General features: G+C 43.5%; 3 protein-coding genes across 5 annotated transcripts; all 3 read right to left on the bottom strand.

Moving 5' to 3' along the window:
* Positions 1–2790: 2790 nt before the first annotated feature.
* LOC123040646 (RING-H2 finger protein ATL64-like) lies at positions 2791–3549 on the bottom strand. Its single transcript, XM_044463429.1, has one exon. It carries the CDS (start codon positions 3530–3532, stop codon positions 3053–3055), a length of 480 nt encoding a protein of 159 aa, XP_044319364.1. The 5' UTR covers positions 3533–3549; the 3' UTR covers positions 2791–3052.
* A 3380-nt stretch (positions 3550–6929) lies between these two features.
* On the bottom strand, positions 6930–11816 carry LOC123043710 (uncharacterized). 2 transcript variants are annotated; one of them, XM_044466245.1, is made up of 4 exons: positions 11277–11816; positions 8012–8127; positions 7745–7844; positions 6930–7388 (listed from the first exon to the last, which is right to left on the bottom strand). In XM_044466245.1, exons 1-4 carry the CDS (start codon positions 11562–11564, stop codon positions 7293–7295), a joined length of 600 nt encoding a protein of 199 aa, XP_044322180.1. In that variant the 5' UTR covers positions 11565–11816; the 3' UTR covers positions 6930–7292. The 2 variants fall into 2 exon arrangements, with proteins under 2 accessions (XP_044322180.1, XP_044322181.1); XM_044466246.1 differs by lacking the exon at positions 7745–7844.
* A 208-nt stretch (positions 11817–12024) lies between these two features.
* LOC543436 (60S ribosomal protein L19-1) lies at positions 12025–14702 on the bottom strand. Of its 2 annotated transcripts, none has more exons than XM_044466244.1 (5): positions 14453–14702; positions 13091–13213; positions 12693–13004; positions 12354–12403; positions 12025–12263 (listed from the first exon to the last, which is right to left on the bottom strand). In XM_044466244.1, the coding sequence occupies exons 1-5, from the start codon at positions 14562–14564 to the stop codon at positions 12231–12233; spliced, it is 630 nt and encodes a 209-aa protein (XP_044322179.1). In that variant the 5' UTR covers positions 14565–14702; the 3' UTR covers positions 12025–12230. The 2 variants fall into 2 exon arrangements, with proteins under 2 accessions (XP_044322179.1, XP_044322178.1); XM_044466243.1 differs by having other exon boundaries at positions 12354–12400; positions 12691–13004; positions 14453–14701.
* Positions 14703–19310: the final 4608 nt, after the last annotated feature.

Raw genomic sequence — 19310 nt, 5'->3', positions numbered from 1 at the left:
CTGCAAGTGTGTAAATTCCGGGTCATGGCCCGTCGTCCATCTCGACCAGTTCACATCTGCGCCTTGATCTCTGTAAAACCCATCGACCTAAGGTCAGCTTCAGCTTTCAGGGTGGTTTGCTGCCTCAACTCTTCTGAACCAAATTTGGCAAGAAAAAGGTATGGTTCCTAGAGTTCAAACGTTCGGCTGGAGAATTCTTCGAAAAGCACTCCCAACAGGCATGAGGGCAGGTACATACTCCTCTGTGCAGTTTCACTTGCCCTTGTTCTAAAGATGCTTTGTTCTTTTACCCCTGGTACATTAAAACAGAATATCTTGCTCAAAAGCCAAGAACAGATTTCAAAAGCAGATTCCACTTCACGACAAAAACAGAGTGAAGTGGATGAAACAACAACACAGTGCAGGAGCAGCTGAACCCACACAAGATACATGGTCTTCTCCAAACACTTCACGTATCAGCAGCAGGAATAGTAGTGGAATTCACCATTACAAAAAGAAGCTCTTGCTCTACAAACGGCCGCTCAGATGACAGGGAAATCACATTCTATGTTGACAATCAAGTCTAGCTCAAGCTGCAGCTTGCAGGAACATTTCTTTTTAAACAGAGGCAAAATACACGACATGTGCGATACAATGTTCCCCAGTTTCTTAGCACCCGCAATGACCCAAAGCTAATTACTCTCGTGATATAATGTTCTCTAGTTTCTTAGCACCCGCAATGACTCAAAACTTTGCCTCACCTAAGTGTTTCTCCCGTTCCAAATGGTTTAGAAACGAGCATAATTACTCTCGTGATATAATGTTCCCTAGTTTCTTAGCACCCGCAATAACCCAAAACTTTACCTCACCTAAGTGTTTCTCTCGTTCCAAATGGTTTAGAAACGAGCATGGGCCGAAGAGCGAATGTTTTTCTCGTTTCAAACGGTTCAAGAAACGAGCATGGTAAGAGCGGTTTTTCTCGTTTCAAACGGTTCAAGAAACGAGCATGGTAAGGGAGGCCATCACTCGCTTATTGAGATTTTGCATGCCCAGTTCTCTTATCTCACTGGTCCTTGACGGACTCCTCTAAGTGGCAATTGGAGGTGTCCATGTGTGCAAGACCCAGTTTCTTAATAATCAACCTTCAAAGCCTAATAGTGTAATGGCACTTCAAGAAAAGGTGAGCACCCATTTTTTGCTCTTTTTTGCAAAGTTGGCATAGGCGGCAATTGAGCCAACCACGTTTCTCCAACTTATCAAAGATTCAAATACGATCTTATAAAGCCAACCAAGAGAAGAATTTTACTTTTGGTGGCGTAAAACCTTTCAAACCATGAAATCCATCGAGGAAAGAGTCAACCCAAGGAATTGAGCCTTGTAAGCGGTAGTTGCCGAGTAAAGTCCATCATTTGAGTGCTTCCAAACGATGTCATCCGCGATTTGTTCATCAAGATGAAAGTCGTTCACGAGTATCCAAAGGGTTAAGAATTGCCAGACATGGGTACCAGTGATGACCGTGCCAAGTTTGATCTTTAGAATCCAAGCATTCCCTTTTAGGGCCTCGCACACTTTTCAATTCGTTCTCCTCGAGGCATCAAATATTAGCGCGGCAATGTCCTTAGGTTTGCACCCAACCAACCAAGGTGAGTCCCAAAATGGCGTTTTGGCGCCATTCCCCACAGTGATCATGGTGGAGGCATAGAAGAAATTAAGGTAATCCGCGGTGCATGGGTTACCAAGCCCCACCCATAGCTTGTTTGGCTCCTTCCACTCATATCATGGCTATCTTAACCGCAAGGCATGTGCAAATTTTTCAGTGTTGAGCATCCCGAGACCGCCGTATTCACAAGGATGACACACTATTTGCCAGTTCACCTTGCACTTAGCCCCGGTCATCTTATCCGAGCCCGATCTAGCTACATTCTTCCAAGTCACCAACGATTTTCAAGTTCAGGTTTATCATATCAACATGAACTTTGTCTACAGAGGATCTTGCTCTCACAAGTCTGCATCCAGATACTCCATTCAAGAGGATCTAAGTCCAGTGCTTTTAAAGCTAGGTAATCTACAGATGAACGATTGTAAAATTACTCATGCGCATTGCTCTCAATGTTAATGATACCCTTTGTCCAAAAAGAATAGCATTGCAATCGTGGTGTGTGCAATGAGACACAAACTAACCATATGCTTGCATTTTTCTAAAACGACCAAATGTACATGTCATATCTGTGCTGTGCTGTGCCTCCCACCGGCGCCGGTGCCGGTCCATCCCGTCTCCGGTGGCTCTACGGCCATGGAGGCGGAGTGGATCTCGGCCCTTGCCGGTGGGAGGCCTCCGTTTTTAGATCTTTTTTCGAGCTTTGTTAGTATTTGTGTCTTGCTCAGGAAGGCGAGACGGTGGCGGCTCCCTGAAGATGGAATAAAGGTCTCCCCGCCTAGCCCCCGTTCCGGTGATGCGTCTTGCATCGTTGGTGGGCGTGTGGAGTTGTGTCTCCGGCGGATCTGCCTTTGGTGGATTTGCTCGGATCTGTTCGTCGTTCGTCTTCGTTCGTGTGTTTTCAGGTTGGATCCTTTTGATCTACACTCTTCATCCGCGGCGGTTGCTGTTCTGGTGCGTTGGTTCTACGGGGCCTTAGCACGACAACTTCCCGACTGTCTACTACAACAAGGTTTGCCCGGCTCCGGCGAGGGAGGGGCGATGACAGCGACGCGCCTTCGGCTCGCTTCAGTGCTTGTAGTCGTCGCTAGGTGGTCTACGGATCTGAACGTAATTTTTATTATTTCTAGTATTCGTTGTACTACCATGATTGAAGATGAATAGATTGAAAGTTTTTCCCGCAAAAAAAAAAGAAAGGAGTACCAACTAATGGATCAACTATACACATGTCACGCAAGAGAAATATATGTGCCTTGCAAGCGCTGCGGCCGGATATGCGAATATGCCCCAGAACGGAGACAAACGCCCGAGCTGGCTTCGAACGACGTCTATCTACATCTACTCCAATTCTACATGCACACGTACGTTGCGCACCATGCGGACCACGGCCGTCGCCCCTCCTCGCCTTGTTTGCATTCACCCGGGCGACGCCACGGCGGCGCGGCAGAGGGGACACGTCGAGTTGAGCCGGAGCCACGCCGCGATGCACGCCTCGTGGAACCCGTGGCCGCACCCCGGCAGCCGCCGCCCGGCCTCCCGCTCCGCGAACTCCGAGAGGCACACCGCGCACTCCTCCGGCGCGCCCCGGTGGCCCTCCCCGCCGCGCACGAACGCCGGGAGCTGCGACACCGGCGGCGCGGCGCTGCGGAGGGGCCGCGGGACCACGACGACGCGGACCGGGGCGGCCGAGTCGACCCGTGCGCCGGGCGCGTTCGCGGCGGCCACCTCCTTGTTGTACACCCAGACGAAGCGGCCCGCGAGGTAGAGGAGTAGGAGCACCGTGCCGGCGGCAGTCAGGCCCGTAGCGCCGGCGCCGGAGAGGGTCCTGCCGACGTGGTGCCACGAGGGGGCGGCCGGAGCGGGGGCGGGGGCGGAGGCAGGAGCAATGCCGTTCATGTCCGGCGACACGGCAGAGCGAGATCGTATGAGGTGACCAGATGGGTCCGGGTTTTAAATTGGCATGAAAAGTGCACTGCCCTGTCTCGTCTATCGGCGGTACAAGATATCGTTCGCGTTTACGTTGTGCCGTCGTGTTCTCTCGGATAGGTTTGGTGACAGCGCGCGGCAATTTGGCCGTGCAGCATTCTTTCTGATTCAGAAATCCCAGATGATCCAAGGAAGCGGAAAGGGAAGGATTCAGACCCCAGTACGTCTCTCCACGTTTCAAACCCAAAAGGTTTACATGATACTCCAGGATATAGGCAAGGACCCTCCTTTTTAATTCAAAAGTCTAAAATATATACTTTTTGGGCCTCTACTAAATCGAGAAATTGGATTGTACATTTTGGTACCGATTTTGATACTCCCTCCATCCCGAAATTATTGTCGTGGGCGCAGTACAGTTGCTGTTTTGCAAAAAACACCTCCTAATTTTAAAAACAACTAGGACATTGCCCATGCGTTGCAACGGGGCATAAATATTTTAATGATAAACACCAATCTTATGAACAAATACCGCCTTCTAATTTCTCATGCACATCAAACAACATCGAAGCATACACCTTGCTGACAGCTCTTCAGACAAACCCACATACATGCAACATCAAAGTTAGAACAAATAGTGAATCAATTATGACACAAACAATGTAGCGAAATCTAATAGTGATTACTCACATCCATATTGGTTAACTTAAGCATCACCAGGAAAGCACTTAATTAGTTCCTGAAGGCACTTAAATGTAGTTTCATTGGAGGCACAACAGTGACCACAACATTCTTTCCACCAACTTCAGTAACCACGTTGCATAATGTCACCCATTCTTCCATCTACCAAGTGTGTGGAAACACAAAGCTCAATAATACATTATATGGTATTTGATAATTTTTTCGACTTTTTACAGTTGTTCCAAAAAATTCAATCGATTTTTATGTTGCAACAGATACAAATATATCACCAATAATTTCCAAGATGAGACGTTTAGGTTACACTGAGAAAGTCATGATGAAATAAATAAATATAAGCTACATTTTATAGTTACTTCTTAAATAAGGTGGCATTTCTCCATTCAATACCAACTTGATAGTTGGGGGCACCTGAAAATAATATTTAACATATCAAAACATCACTTCTTCCCAGGAAAGAGACTGTATCCAAGGTATCACAAAGTGAAAAGTGTCTCCATGGTAGAAAGAGAAAGCATGTTCAGAACCATTATTTATCACACCAAAATGGATGTAAGTAGAAACAACACTTTTTCTTGGAGCGGATGTAAAATTCATATTACAACAATCATCGAATTTCCTAAATGAACCTACACAGACCAGTAAACAATTTTTGCTTCCCTAGGGAATCTTTCTGGATTGTTTCTTGTATGTCCATTCCTCCTAATCTCCGGTTCTGTACAAAGCTCTTCCATCAAACTGCACAAAACAGAAAAATAAAGACGACAATTGCATGATCAACATAAATCGTGTGTTCCAATGGAAAGAAATGTAATGCAGCCATATAATTCTGTGCTGATTACAGTACAAGTTGTAATACAGGTCGACCAAAATGCAAGTTTCAAGAACCTGGATTAGCATCCTTTAACCACTATACGTACTAATCCAAATTAATTTACAATGTTCATGCACATAGAGCAAATTATATTGCCCACTATAGGGTAGGAAATTAAAGATGAACACTTATTAGAGTGTGACTGACATGCCGACATGATCCTGCAAAGTTTGAAATTAATTGCGTAGATATTGCTGATCCTAAATTGAATTACAACCAAAAGGTGGAATACAAGTAGAGGAAAACAATTATGTGATTGACCAAATGACGAGAAGTGGATCTGGGCACGGCCCGCCCGTCAGCCGTTGGGAGATCAATGACCTACACGGATAGATTAGATCAAAACAGTGGAAGGGGCACAACATGCAGAGGGATTACTACGTCCCTGGTCGTGGAGATTGACAACACAGCAAAAAATAGGAGTGTACCATGGGGTGCAGGTGCGGAAGACATTGGCAGCGCACTTGTGCGTCCTGCTCAGCTCCTCTCGGCACTCGTCCTCACCGAGCACCACCAGCAACGCACACACCACCGGCACCTTGTGTCTCCTCACAACGCCTCTGGTGTTGCCAAGCTCTTCCAGGAGATCCTCCTCCGCCTCGTTGCGCCTGCAGGGCGGGACATGCGGTGTTATGTGAGCAAACAGGTAATTCCACGGCGATTCTTAGAAGGGCTATTAAATCAATTAAGAGAGGGTTCATGTGGAGAGATTAATTGGTGAATCTGTAGGTAGAGAGGGCTCCGGCAGCCGCCGTGTATTCTCCTTGGCCCTGCGACGTGTTGTTGTTGTCTTCCTCCTGATCGATCGCCATCCTGCTGCGCCGTCGCGGCCGAAGATGTCGGTTTTCCTGGAGAATGGAATTTTAGTGATTTGGATTTGGTAGGATTGCTTCGAGATAAAAAAAAATTCGAGAGATCCTATACCGTTATACATGCAGTAATTAGCGAGCGTTAATTAATGTCTTTCCTTCACTGCAGCGATGCATGCGCGCACGCATTGATCCGATTCCCTTTTAATCCGAGAACCCTATAATTACGCTACTCTCTTTCGCCACGAATTAAAGGAAAGACTGCTTGGTTTCCATGTGGTGGACAAGAGGTAAGACGAACGTATATGACGGTTTGTCCGGCCAGACGAGGATAAAACCGATGGAGGGAGAAAAAAATTCGCTGGAGGGGAGAGGGTCGTACGAGAGGGTTGGACGAGAGTGGGGAACGTAAGAGGGGAAACGGAACACTCCATTTCTTTTAGGTAGTAGAGATGACTTTTATTGAAATCTTCATGAATTTAAAAATATATGGTTTCTAATTTTTTTTCATGACTCCAAAAAATATTGGTGAATTTAAAAAGTATCATGATTTCAAAAAACTCTTCACAATTTCAAAAAATGATTGTGATTTGGCAAATGTTCATGAGAAAATGTCCACGATATCAAATAGATTTTGAATTTCTCATGGCACACATATTATCCTCTATTTCTTTTTTTTCCGACGGTACAAGTCGATCGAGCTTGAAATGCGGCCACAACTCAAACAACTATTAATTGAACAAGATAAAATATCTGTACATAAAAATTTATATACTACATAGATGATATGCCGAAAATTCACCAAACTCAAACTTAGCATGCAATATAAAAATAGCACTTCCCTTGTGTAATATGTATCGATTACTTTATGCAATAAAACTATCCTTTTCAAACACCCTAGCATACGCAATACCTTTATGATCATAAACAAATTCATTCAACATGTATGTTATTTTATAGACATGCAAAAAATGAAATGAATAAGTAGTAACCAACCAATTAGCAAAATGATCAGCAGATAAGACTCTTTGTGAGCGCATACAGGATTTTAATAGTGTTGCATGCACACCTCTATTAGACCACTTAAGATAGATTATTGCCAACAAAACTAATTTTCATGCTGCATCAAAACCAACAAATAAAAAAGCACATTAACAAGAAAATGTTTAAGTATTATAGAATAGTATACACTATCAAGCATAACAAGGCAATGCGCGCACGCATTGATCCTATTCCCTTCACTGCAGCGATGCATGCGCGCAGCCTCTCCTTCCCTGCCGGCTCCTTCCTCGTCGACTGTGCTGCTGAGGTAGTCTTTCCTCGCCGGCTCCTTCCTCACCATCGACGCCTTTTACTGCTGCTGCTGCATCGACCACCTGCAACTGGTATTTCTGACTCGACCAAACGAACTCGCACAGCCTCTGCTGCTGCTGCTAGGTAGGTAGTCCTGCAAAATTGGTAATGTTTGATTTGGAAACATTCAATCAGGAAGATTTTGTTAATTCTGGAAACATTCAATCATGTTAATAATGGAAACATTAAATCAGGAAATGAGATTTTGTTAATTTTGGAAACATACAGGAAGATTTTGTCAGAAAGAAGGGGTTCATTTTTGTTAATCATGTTAATCATGTTTTGTCAGGAAGATTTTGTCAGGAAGATTTTGGAAACCTGCACCTTTTGTTAATCATGTTTTGTTAATTCAGGAAGATTTTGTTGCTTCAATTTCGTCAGCTAATGATCATTTCATAGTGATAAAATTACTGCGTCGATCTTTTATGTCAGAGGGGGTTCATTTCATACCTGATGAAAGTGGTTGCAGAAGAGTATCAGGGTAGTTGTCAACCCAACAAGGATGGATGAAGCTATGACTGTTTTGGTGATAGGGAGGAGCGCAGTCCCGCTGACAAATTCCAACATTTGCAAAAGAAACTGTGTAGCTATGAACGAGTCCTTACAGTTTTGTAGAGAAATTAAAGATAGAGCCCCCATCCCTCAACACTCTCAAGTGCTGACTATGCACACGATAGTTGAGAACTACAGTAGACAACTAGTTGCTCTAGAGCGTACCTTGAAATGCTTCTGCAGCTGTTTGAGAAGTGGAATGCTGACGTCGCCAATGGGCCAAATGCAGCAAAACATAATGGTTCACCTAGGCCGCGATAACTTAATCGGAACGGCGGGCACTGCGAAAATGCACATGGATAAGATGAAAAACATTATAACACAATTTCATTCTGCCCAATTTTAACTGAATGACAGAAGGTAGGTGAAATATATGGTCCATTCATTCTGCTGTTTCAAACAGTTTTCTGCTGTTTGAGAAGTTAACTTGTGTCAAAATTTGTTTCAAACAGTTTTCTGTCAACTTGTGAGCAGGAAAATGGCTTCAGAAAATTCAGTTAACTGAGGCTACAGTGAATAATGTTTCAAACAGTTATGAGTAGAAGTGGTTAGAGCAAAGTGTGTATAGCAGGATTAAGCTACATTCTTTTCTTTTTCCCACCATAAACAGCAACTCAAAAGATAGCACTGATTACAAATGACACTTTCTAAAATCCTCCACATCCATTTTTTGAATTGTGATGATCAATTGTGCAAGCAAGTCTAAAGTTTTCATTAAGCTGAAGATACAACCTATGGATTTGAATCAATATGCTAACTACTCCATGATCTGTTGATAATTTGCTGATAAAGTAAATGCAAATTATGACTGCTATTCTGTAGATGCATAACTCAATAAATGCAAATTTGTAGAACCAGTTGAATTAATTTGAGTAAGTCTTGAGTAAGCACTGTTGTGATGTTATAAAAACTGTAGCAGTCCTTTTTTGTGTGTATATATTCTTGCTATGGTATACTCATCTTTTGTCATTGATAGTAGGAGTATGGATTTGAACATGATGCCTCAAGAGGAAGAGGATGAAGATATTAATTTGAATTGGATCCCTGGAGAGGAAGAACCTCAAGAGGCGGAGAATGGAGCTATGGATTTGAACATGATGCCTCAAGAGGAAGAGGATGAAGGTATTAATTTGAATTGGATCCCTGAAGAGAAAGAACCTCAAGAGGTAGAGAATGGAGCTATGGATTTGAACTTGATGCCTCAAGAGGAGGAAGATGAAGCTATGAACTGGATGCCTCAAGAAGATGAAGAGGAAGAGGATGAAGTTATGAATTGGATACTTCAAGAAGATGAACAAGCTCAAGGAGATGAAGAAGATGTAGCAGGTAAACAATAAAGACGAGAATTGTCAGATAAGGAGAGGCATGGTGTTTACTTCGCCTTGCTAGTAATCGAGCTGAGAGATGGATCTATTCAACCAGACGACAAGCTGCTAGTCTCAACCCTGTTGAACATAAGTGTACGATCTGTTGAAAGAATCTAGGAAGACGCCAAAAATCAGATTGCCGAGGGCAAAGAAGTAGATGTCTCAAGCAAGAAGCCAAGAAGAACTGGTCGAAAGAGAAAGGAGTTGGGTCTAGCGAGGACCTCAACAATCCCACTGAATAGAAGAAGGACAATTCGATCTCTGGCACGGTCTCTAGGTGTGGCCCGATCGACCCTACATAAGAGGTTCCAGTTGAATGAGCTCAACTGCATCACAAGCATTGTGAAGCCTCATCTCAAGACAGAGAACAAGCTTGCGAGATTGAAATTTTGCATGTCCATGCTCAATGACAATTGGATCTCAACTTCTCGGGCTATGTTCAAACCAATGACCAATATGATTCACATCGATGAGAAGTGGTTTAACATGACGAGAGTGAAGAATAGTTACTATGTACTTCCAGGAGAGCCTCACCCAAGCGCACCGTGTCAAACACTAACAGCATTGGGAAGGTAATGTTCCTAACAGTTGTGGTCAGGCCTCGATATAACAATGAGGGGGAGCTAACATTTGATGGGAAGATCGGGATTTGGGCATTCATCGAAGAGAGTGAGGCGGTGCGGACAAGTCAGAACAGAGCAAAGGGAACAAAAGTGTTGACATCAGTGAAAGTAACCAGGCCCGTGTGCAGAGTTTATCTCATCAATAAGGTTATCCCAGCAATTCAGGATAAGTGGCCTGACGATGATGAGGGAGCAACAATATTCATCCAACAGGATAACGCAAAGCCTCGTGTCCTTCCCAATGATGTAGCTTTTTGAGAAGTTGTGGAACAAACTGATCTTGACATCCGATTGCTACAACAGCCCCCAAATAGCCCTGACTTCAATTGTTTGGACCTCTGCTTCCATAACTCTCTCCAGTCTCTAACCGACTGCAGGTCGCCTACAAACATCCAGGAACTGATACAGGGTGTGGAAGAGGAATTCGAGAATTATTTGAATTGATTTGGATTAATTTTGAGTATGAAAATGTGCAATACAGTGGTTTATCATCTAATTTTTGTTGAGAGAATTTATCATCTGAAGTTGACTTCATAAACTTAAGGAGACATGCTTCTGCACTGTCATGCCTTTTCTCTTCAACAGAGGTTGGCTTGACATGCTTTTATGCTGACATGTATCCTGGTGCTAGCTGTGCTAACCGCTAAACTGAAAATTATAATGAAATGTACACTACTGTTTACAAAGACTGAGACGCCTTGGTGTTTCTTTATTTTGCTATAAACTTTTCAAACAGTCAGCTGTATGAGAGACCGAGGTGCAAAATTTCAATAAAAGCTAGAAATACTTCCTAGGTTGAGCAAGAACTGTCATGTCGAAGTCAACTCCCTGGATGATAGATCTTTCTGGTTTGATATAGTGAACATTTTTTTCTACTGGATCTACAGTGAACAAATTTGCCAACACAATTTGCTCTACTGGATCTACGGTAAATAAATTTGAGAACACATTTTCTCCAGTCCCTCACTGACAACACAAACTTTTTGGATGCATTCAACTTGAACATGGAGTATTTTCAGCAAAAAAACTTGGGTATGGCAGCATTTTCTGCAAAAAAAACATCTTGAGCATGAAGTATAAGGGGTATTTGACTGAATTTAATTGATTTTTTTAGTAAAGTTCATATGGAAAGGTAATAAGTCAGTTTTGATTCTATTGACGGGAGTACATTGAACTCTGTCAATACAATTAGACATGAATAAGAACTCTGTCTAAACATTCAATTTATACTTCAAGATTAAATTGTCTAAATATTCAATATGTTATTGACAGGAGTAGTAAACATTCAGTCTAAATATGAACTCTACCAATAAATTCAGTTGACAGTACACTTCAAGATTTAGTATAATTATCAGAAATCTGTAATCTTGCTCAAAGACAGTGACTTGGACTTGCAATTCACCAGCAAATCAGATCCAGAGGGGGAAGGGGGAGGGGCACCTTTGACAAGCTCGAGCACCTCCCGGATGCAAGGGCGTGCCCCCTTGGCGGTGGAGTCCTAGAGCGGACGGAGGAGCTCGCCACCTTGGCGGTGTGGAGTCCTAGAGCGGGCGCTAGAGCTCGTCGCCCCTTTGCCGCCACCATCCTGTCGCCGCTGCTGTGTGGCCAGGTAGCCGCGGCTACAGGAGACGTGCTCCTCACGTGATGACCGGCAGCAGCAGCCCCGTGCAGGCGACCGGCAGAAGCAGCACCGCTGCAGATCAGAGTGCCAGAGGGGGGAAATCGCATTTTACGCGCAAGGGAGAGGGCGCCAGCGCTGGGGAGGGAGAGGAACCACGGGGGAGGGAGAGGAGACCCAAGCGGCGTGGAGCTGCGCAGGCGTCGCCGGCCGAAAGGCTGAGGAGTAAATTACAAAAGTATCCTCCAAGCAATTTGATTTCTGACTAGCCTGAGACCAAATACACTCCCATCTTTGTGGTATATATTCCATATATCATGGATTACGATCCAATTTCAATACAAACACTGAGTGGACTATGTTGACGCAAGAGCAGCGGGTCATCTCCAACTGTAGATGATCTCAGGCTCGAATTTATTTATATCCACATAATATGACAAAATCCTCAACCGAAAGTATCAACCCTCCAGAGAAACTGTGAACGTCCCAGGCAAAATTACCATCACAGTAGGTCCAGAATTACCACGACGAATTAATCATCACAGCACGGAAATTTGCACGCACAGAATGTGTTTAACTAGGTTCAAAAGCATAATATAATACCGTGAACCCAAATGTTTTAACAAACTCTGCATCCAACAGAATAAACACGATATGATATTTAAGGTATCTGACACGCTGACACAAACAAGATATTGGACAGGAAACAGTTCTGAACTTCTGATGTTCCAAAATTAGGCTAACCCTTCATAGTACCAGAAAGCTAAAGCTTCATGTCAGAACTTCACTTCTTGGCCTTCTTTGGTGCCCTGTGAACACAATGCAAATTGGAGAAGGTAAGATAAACGGAACGAAGCACAAGAACCATGTGAAGATAGATTTCAGATGGAGATGCTTACGCAGCTGGAGCTGCAGCCGCTGGTGCTGGTGCATGATCTCTCGGGCCCTGTTTGCCAAATAGTACAAGTCAGACAAATTGTGCTAACAAGAAAAGACTCTAGTTAAACATTAGTAGCAAATTTAATCATTGAAATCTGTTATCTAAGATCAACAGACAAATGTCACCCAGTATAAGTCCCACTATGATAAGAGTAAAAGATGAAGATGAAGATGCTACAAATGATAATTCCTCAGGTGACATGTGTAAACATTATGTACTTCAGTACAAATATAGTGCAGCACCAAATCTAACTATACGAGGAAATAGGCAGGGCTCGAATGAAAACATCATCTTACCTGGGCCAATCTCTCCTCCCTCCTGGCAATCTTCCTCTCCCTGCTTGCCTTGCTCTTGGCGCGCTTGGCCTCAAACTGGTCAGAGAGGGTCTTCTCTCTTGCCTTCTCAGCCTTGGACTTGTGGATACTCTCCATGAGGACCCTCTTGTTCTTGAACATGTTACCTTTGACCTTCAGGTACATGTCATGGTACATGTGCTTGTCGATCTTCTTGGCCTCACGGTACTTGCGCAGAAGGCGCCTCAGGACGCGCATCCTCCGCATCCACAGGATCTTGGTGGGGAGCCTAGCCTCCCTGGTACCCCTACGCTTACCTGTGCAGAGAGCAGAATCACAGGTTACAACACAAATATCTACAAAAATGAATACTATCATGCCAGTTAAAGTTGCAGCTACTAACCATATCCAGAGTGACGGCCCTTCTGCTTGGCCTCATGTGCCCTCCTTGCACGAGACCTGGAGTGGATCTTCTGAGGCTTCCTGATGATGAAACCATCCTTTACCAGCTTCCGGATGTTCTGCCCTGCAAGTATTAATCAAACAATAATTCACAGTTATCCTCAGTCATGAATCAATAGACACAGCATATTGAAGAATGAAGGGCTCCAATGGATTGAAACAACAGTACAGATACAAATTACACACAAGCAAGAGTTAAAACAAACAGAACGGCATATTATAAGCAAACAACATAAAGCAGAAGAATGGATTTGACTGCAATATCCTGACATTTAAGTGCATGTGAATTACATATTTATTAATACAAACTAAGGAACAGCATAAGGAGCTAGGTCCACGAGATTTAACATTCACAAAACGAAGCAACAATTGAAACTTAACAGACAAGACTGCTGGTACATGAATTACAAAGGTAAAGTAACACCTAAAGCAGCAACTCTGCCACTGGATAAAACATTTAAGTGGAGTTATCATGGTTTGGCTAACAGAGCAACCTGTTCAGTTCAGTATAATCCAATAATGGTGTATTCTGTTAGTGCACATGAAGATAAATGAACACTGAAACCAGCTTCATCATTAGAAGTCATTGCACGCAAAGGTAAAGGAACATCAGAACAAACTAATGGAGGAACATGTTCATTGTGACTCGACTTGAAATATGGATAGGTTAGTAGGCTTTACAAGTGCAAGCAGGATTTCTTAAACTAGGTTCGAACTCTTGTTGTACATGTTTTGCAGTTTACCAGTGCCCCAGAGAGGAAACCCATTCATCACATGAAGAGACCCCCCTAATATTGAAACTGTGTGCACAAACAATTACATTAAGCTCGACTTGTACCAACATGGATTCGTACCATCAAATTCAGCAATTTACGCATACAAGACAGTAAATTTAACACTTATACACTGCGAGATGCGTAAACTACGCGACATAAGTTGAGAGCATGCGTGGAGACTTAATATAAACGAAGCATCTACATGAATCGCCGATTCATCCGCTATCTGAAACACCGTCAAAGTGGCACATCACAGTCACATAGCTATCACGGTAGCTCAGCAAAAAATCAAACCCATAGAGTGGTCAGCTATATGATGTTTCGTCTAAATACTCAGCCACCCGAAGAACACTCATCACGGCAACACGAGGCTGTTCGTCCGATCTATGAGCAGGCGCAGCACAAGCGAGCAGCGCTCTGCCCGCCTCGAACAACCTAAAACCTCGCGGGTCGCCGCCTCGGCCACAGATCTACGAAACACGCGAAAAAATCGAGGATAGGGGCGGGGAAGAGGGGGAGGCGCTTACGGGAGTTGGCCATGGAGATCTCGTTGACCTCATTGGGGTCGAGCCAGACCTTGCCCTTGCCGCATTTGAGGACGCTCGAGGCCAGGCGCTTCTGCAGCTTCAGCGACACCATCTTCGCCGCCGCTCTCCTCCTCCTCCCGTCTGGTTGTGGCGCTAGGGTATGGGAAATGCGGCGCTGGCGGCGCCTTATAGCTCTGGGGGGAATTAGGGTTTCCCTGGCCCGAGAGTTGGGCCGGGCCTTTGCTGTATGGCTCGCTTCGCTCTGCCTCTTGGGCCTACGGCCGGTTATAGTTGGTTGGCCCGTTCAGTCAGAGGGGATAAGCGATATCCTCTTCACAAAAAGAAAAGAAAAAAACAGCGATGTCCGACTTTCCTTTGTTATGAAACCACGTGTCTCTGAGAAACTTGTGAGTTTAACGTGTTGGCTCATGGTACTCCCTCCGTCCGGATGTATAAGTCATTCGCGTAGTTCTAGGTCATCAATTTAAGGAATTAAATATGTGTTATATGTCATGAAAAGTATACCACTAGATTTCCACACGGATGTAGTTTTTAAATATATATTTTTTGTCACATATAATACATATTTAGATAGTTAAATTATCAACCTAAAACTACGCGAATGACTCATACACCGGGACGAAGGTAGTAGTAGACATCTCGATCAACGGCCAAACTCTCAACCGAGCAAGCTTGGCATGCAAGCGTCCTTTGGCAAGCAAACTTCTATCCTAGCCAAAAAGTACCGTGAAGGCCAAGCTTTGAGAAGTCAATTCAATCAAATAAGCTAATTGACCAAGAAGTCTAGCCAGTTTGTGAAGCATGTTTCCTTATGGACTGAAAAATGGATGGCTATATATATGGTCTTCTTTGGGGAGAGTTATGAGGTAGAGAGATTTTGAGTACTATTTGCATGCGCGCAGTTCTATGTCGACAATTTAGCTAGCTAATTAAATATGTGTTATATGTGATAAAAAATATGTTTAAAAGCTACATCCGCATATGAATCTGACGGTATACTTTTGATGACATATAACCAATAGTATTTAGTTAGTAAAATCGATGACCTAAAACTACGCGTGCGCCCTATACACCGAGACGGACGAAGTAGCTCATTTCATCTTCTACAAAAGTCCACAAATGATTCATATATAAAGGACCCACGGGTTTCCCTCCTTACATCTTGTTTTTATTTTCTGGTGGTTATGGTTGTGCAATGAGTTTTAGTTGATTGGATTGTGTAATTGGTAAATGTGACCGGACAACTCAGGTGTCACCTCTGAAAGGGCATTTATGGACTAATCGTGTGTTTGAACTACACGTGCATATTCAATAGTGGCACGAGACAGTTAGGTACCCCTATAGAAAGGAAAGATTGAGGACACAGGTTTCGACGCTTTTGTTTCTATGGTCGTAGGAAATATGAACTATTAAGAGGGGGTCCGCGTTGGAAGGTGTATATTGCACTCACATTACCTTCCCATCAGTTTCGAGGAGAGTCTTAGATTCTACCATGATGTTGTCTTTGTACACCCGGTAGTATTGTTGTGCCTTGCAGTAGTATCATTCCTCTTGCGGGAGTAGTACTCTGCTGGCACCCAGGGCGTTAGTACTGTGCACTAAAGCGGTGGTACCACTCCCATGTTGGAGCGGCACTACCACTCCAAGTATCGGACCTACTACCGCCCAGAGGTGATTCCTTCTTGTTTTGGCAGCGGTTGTTAGGCGGTAACACCACGGTAGTACCGACTATTTTTCAATAGCCAACACTATCGGCGTCCAGAGAGGTTGTGTCGCTCCGTCCATTATGCTACAACTCGGCTAGTGAGCTGATAACACCGCACTCTGGTACTGAAGTACCGCTCCCTTTGTAGGAGCGACACTACGGAGCATAGCACCGGTCCAACTACCGCAGGGGGCCAATTCCCACTATCTAGACACTGGCACCAAGGCGACACTGCTACGATAATACCGGCTATTTTCATGTAGCCAGTACTACCGCAATTTAGAGCAATAGTACCGCTCAGGCTTTCGTGTTGCAACTTGAAGGGACCTTTGATGGAGCTATGTAGTCGATAGTACCACTTAGTTCAAAACTTGACATAACGGTTGGATTTGAGAGAGCTATGTAAGGATGAGCTTCTTCCTCCTTTGTTCTTACCTCTTGCCTCTTTCTCTCCTCCATTATCGCCAAAAGCGAAATCTTACCCGATCTCGCTCCCTAGCAACTCAAACTTGTTGATCTTCTAGGATTTGAGGGAGACGACCTATTTCTAGACTTCCAATAGAGGAAATTTGACACCCCTCTACTTTCTCTTATGGATCTTGTTACTGTTGGGTGTTTGTGCACCCTAGATGGAATAGGTCATCTCAAAACCACAATCCATTTGGTGCTGGAACCTCCAATTAAGTTGTGCAGTCTGCCTCAACCTTGATTGTAAAGGTTCTGGCAGCTGTCTTTCAGGGGCACCGCATAGTGGAATCATGACACCTTGCATTGTGTGAGTGCATGAGGAGAATAGGGTGAGCCATTGTGGTGCCTGGTGAACTACGTCAACATCTTACTTGCGGCTACTTCTTATCTCTACTTATTTATTACAAGCTTGTTTTAATTTGTATCTTTACTAACTTGTTGTTGTAGTTGAGCTTGTCATGTAGGTTGTTCACCTAGTTGCTTATCTAGACAACCTATTTTTTTTGTTTCCCTATAATTAGAAAAAAATGTTGGTCTCATATTCACCAGCCCCATCCCTCTAGTCAACCATCTTGATCCTTTCAATTGATATCAGATCCTCTTCTCTTTATTAAGGGCTCTATCACCTAAAGAGTATGGTTGCCACAGATGAATGGAAAGGCAAAATCCTTGCTGACGTGGCTAGTATTTCGATCACTCGAGATGAGCTAAATGAAACAATGACTTCACTTAACACATATATGGTGGACAAAGTACAAGACATGTTGGATAAATTCCTACTCCTCCGTTCCTTGATATAAGGTGTATAGATTTTTGAGAAAAAATCCGAAATATAAGGTGTATTGCGCTGCACCACTCGTTTGGATAATTTTTTGAGGGATTTGTTTACATTTCCTTATATCACGCAAGCTCCTCTATTTTCTCATGTCAATTAGTCATGTGTAATGTCGCCCAAAACTTGTGAAAATTTCCCTCCATATGTGTTCTTTAATTTCCGTGCCAAAAACTATACACCCTATATTTAGGAATGGAGGGAGTATTAGGCATGTCGAAAACCATCACTGCTTCCGAGAAAAATAGTGGATGTTATTTCATTGGAATCAGATGCTAACTCCTCCAAGGAGGGGGGTAGTGGTTTGACGCCTGACCCTTCACAAGGGAAAAATGGGTCGGGTGCTCATTCCGCGTTACTCCCCACCAATTGTCTATGGTGGCCTGGTTCCCTCGCCTCGTATCACTCACCTCAGCATGCCTCCTCAATTAGTTACTTCTAATTTTACTAACTAGGTTTTGCTTATGAAGTCTCATATTAGTAGTTCTTCGACTCAAATTGGGAGAATCATTGAATAAGGGTTCAAACCCTACGATCCAAGAAACTTGACTCCAAGAGAATAAGTGGACAAGAAACTCAATGTGTTTGATTTGTTCATCATTCAGAAACCTCTGCCATCCGGGCATCTTCCCCACATCTGTCCCTTTGTGACCGCAAAGGATGCTTGAGACCACCTGAACATTTTGTTGAACGACAGCTCGAGCATTCAATGATCCAAGTTTGATGGAATTCAAGATGAATGCGATGAGTTTGTCATGAACAAGGATGAGACCCCAGAAGAGCTTTATAGTACGTTGACGGATCTTGCAGTCTCACTAAGGGATAATGGGAGCAGGGGCATGGATGGCAGCTCGATCAAGCGCAGGTTTCTTAAGGCGATCATGGCTTCCAATAAGAGCACTTCTTCTGTGATTCACCAAAGACTGGACTTCCACACCATGTTGTCCAATGATGTGTTGGATGAGTTCATCTCCCTGGGATTCTTGGGCAAGACCGCCAACAACGCTCTCGCTCGTGCCCATCGAGTGAAGAAGCCCAACCTTGCTTTGAAAGCCAAAGTGGTCACTTAAATTACTTATAATGGTTGTAGTAGTAGCATGTGTGAAGTATTCAAGTGGGAGTAGGTCTTGATGGTTAAAACAAAGGTTTTGTTCTTGTAGATAAATAATTTAGAACATTTTCTCTACCAAGACTTATCTTTAGACTTGTTTTAAAAAGGCGGTGATGTTAACAAAGAATAAACATGCATATGGGAAAGTCTCTAGAAAGACTAGGTGTTGAGAAAATATTGTAGAGATGATTATATTAGTGATACTCAACCCCTTAGTGTTAATTTTGATAGATTTAATAGTACTTATGGATAGAGTTTTCCAGAAGAACGCAATTGAAAGGTGATCGAGATTATATCAAAATTTGGTTTACATTTCTATACATGGTGCTTCAACTTCTCGCTGGTGCCATGGCCTTGTCACTATATGCACGTTCACGCGCGTAAATGTGATTTTGTCACCTCTTTTAATGTGATGCCGAGAACTCCATTGGGCAATGAACGATCCACCTGAGTTTCGCCTTGGATTTCGGCTATGAGTTGTTAACGTTCGTAGTGTAACACTACAAAGAATATTATTGGGCTTTCTCTTGCAAAGTGTGTGTAAGTGGCAATAAACAAGTATTGATCGCAAGAGCTCAAAAAAGACAACACATTGGTCCATAGTACTTAAACTTAAGTCATAGCGAAACTCTGCGCATGTATCATTTCTTTGGCATAATTCTGTCACTAGACAACGAAAGTTTCGGTAGCCAATGATTGAAATAAATACGTGAGACCTTGA

Source organism: Triticum aestivum, chromosome 2B, assembly GCF_018294505.1.
Source record: "Triticum aestivum cultivar Chinese Spring chromosome 2B, IWGSC CS RefSeq v2.1, whole genome shotgun sequence".
NCBI classification, from domain to species: Eukaryota; Viridiplantae; Streptophyta; class Magnoliopsida; order Poales; family Poaceae; genus Triticum; species Triticum aestivum.
Note: the sequence above shows the minus strand (reverse complement) of the source record. Positions and strands in the feature narration are given on the sequence as shown.

Coding starts and splice junctions, on each gene's coding strand:
- LOC123040646 (XM_044463429.1), bottom strand. CDS start 3,532: ATGAACGGCATTGCTCCTGCCTCCGCCCCCGCCCCCGCTCCGGCCGCC.
- LOC123043710 (XM_044466245.1), bottom strand. CDS start 11,564: ATGCGATTTCCCCCCTCTGGCACTCTGATCTGCAGCGGTGCTGCTTCT. Junction 8,128..11,276: donor GGTGCTCGAGCTTGTCAAAG/GTGCCCCTCCCC, acceptor GCATTTTCGCAG/TGCCCGCCGTTCCGATTAAG. Junction 7,845..8,011: donor AGCTGCAGAAGCATTTCAAG/GTACGCTCTAGA, acceptor GGAATTTGTCAG/CGGGACTGCGCTCCTCCCTA.
- LOC543436 (XM_044466244.1), bottom strand. CDS start 14,564: ATGGTGTCGCTGAAGCTGCAGAAGCGCCTGGCCTCGAGCGTCCTCAAA. Junction 12,404..12,692: donor GAGGGAGGAGAGATTGGCCC/AGGTAAGATGAT, acceptor CTATTTGGCAAA/CAGGGCCCGAGAGATCATGC. Junction 12,264..12,353: donor GCGGCTGCAGCTCCAGCTGC/GTAAGCATCTCC, acceptor TTGTGTTCACAG/GGCACCAAAGAAGGCCAAGA.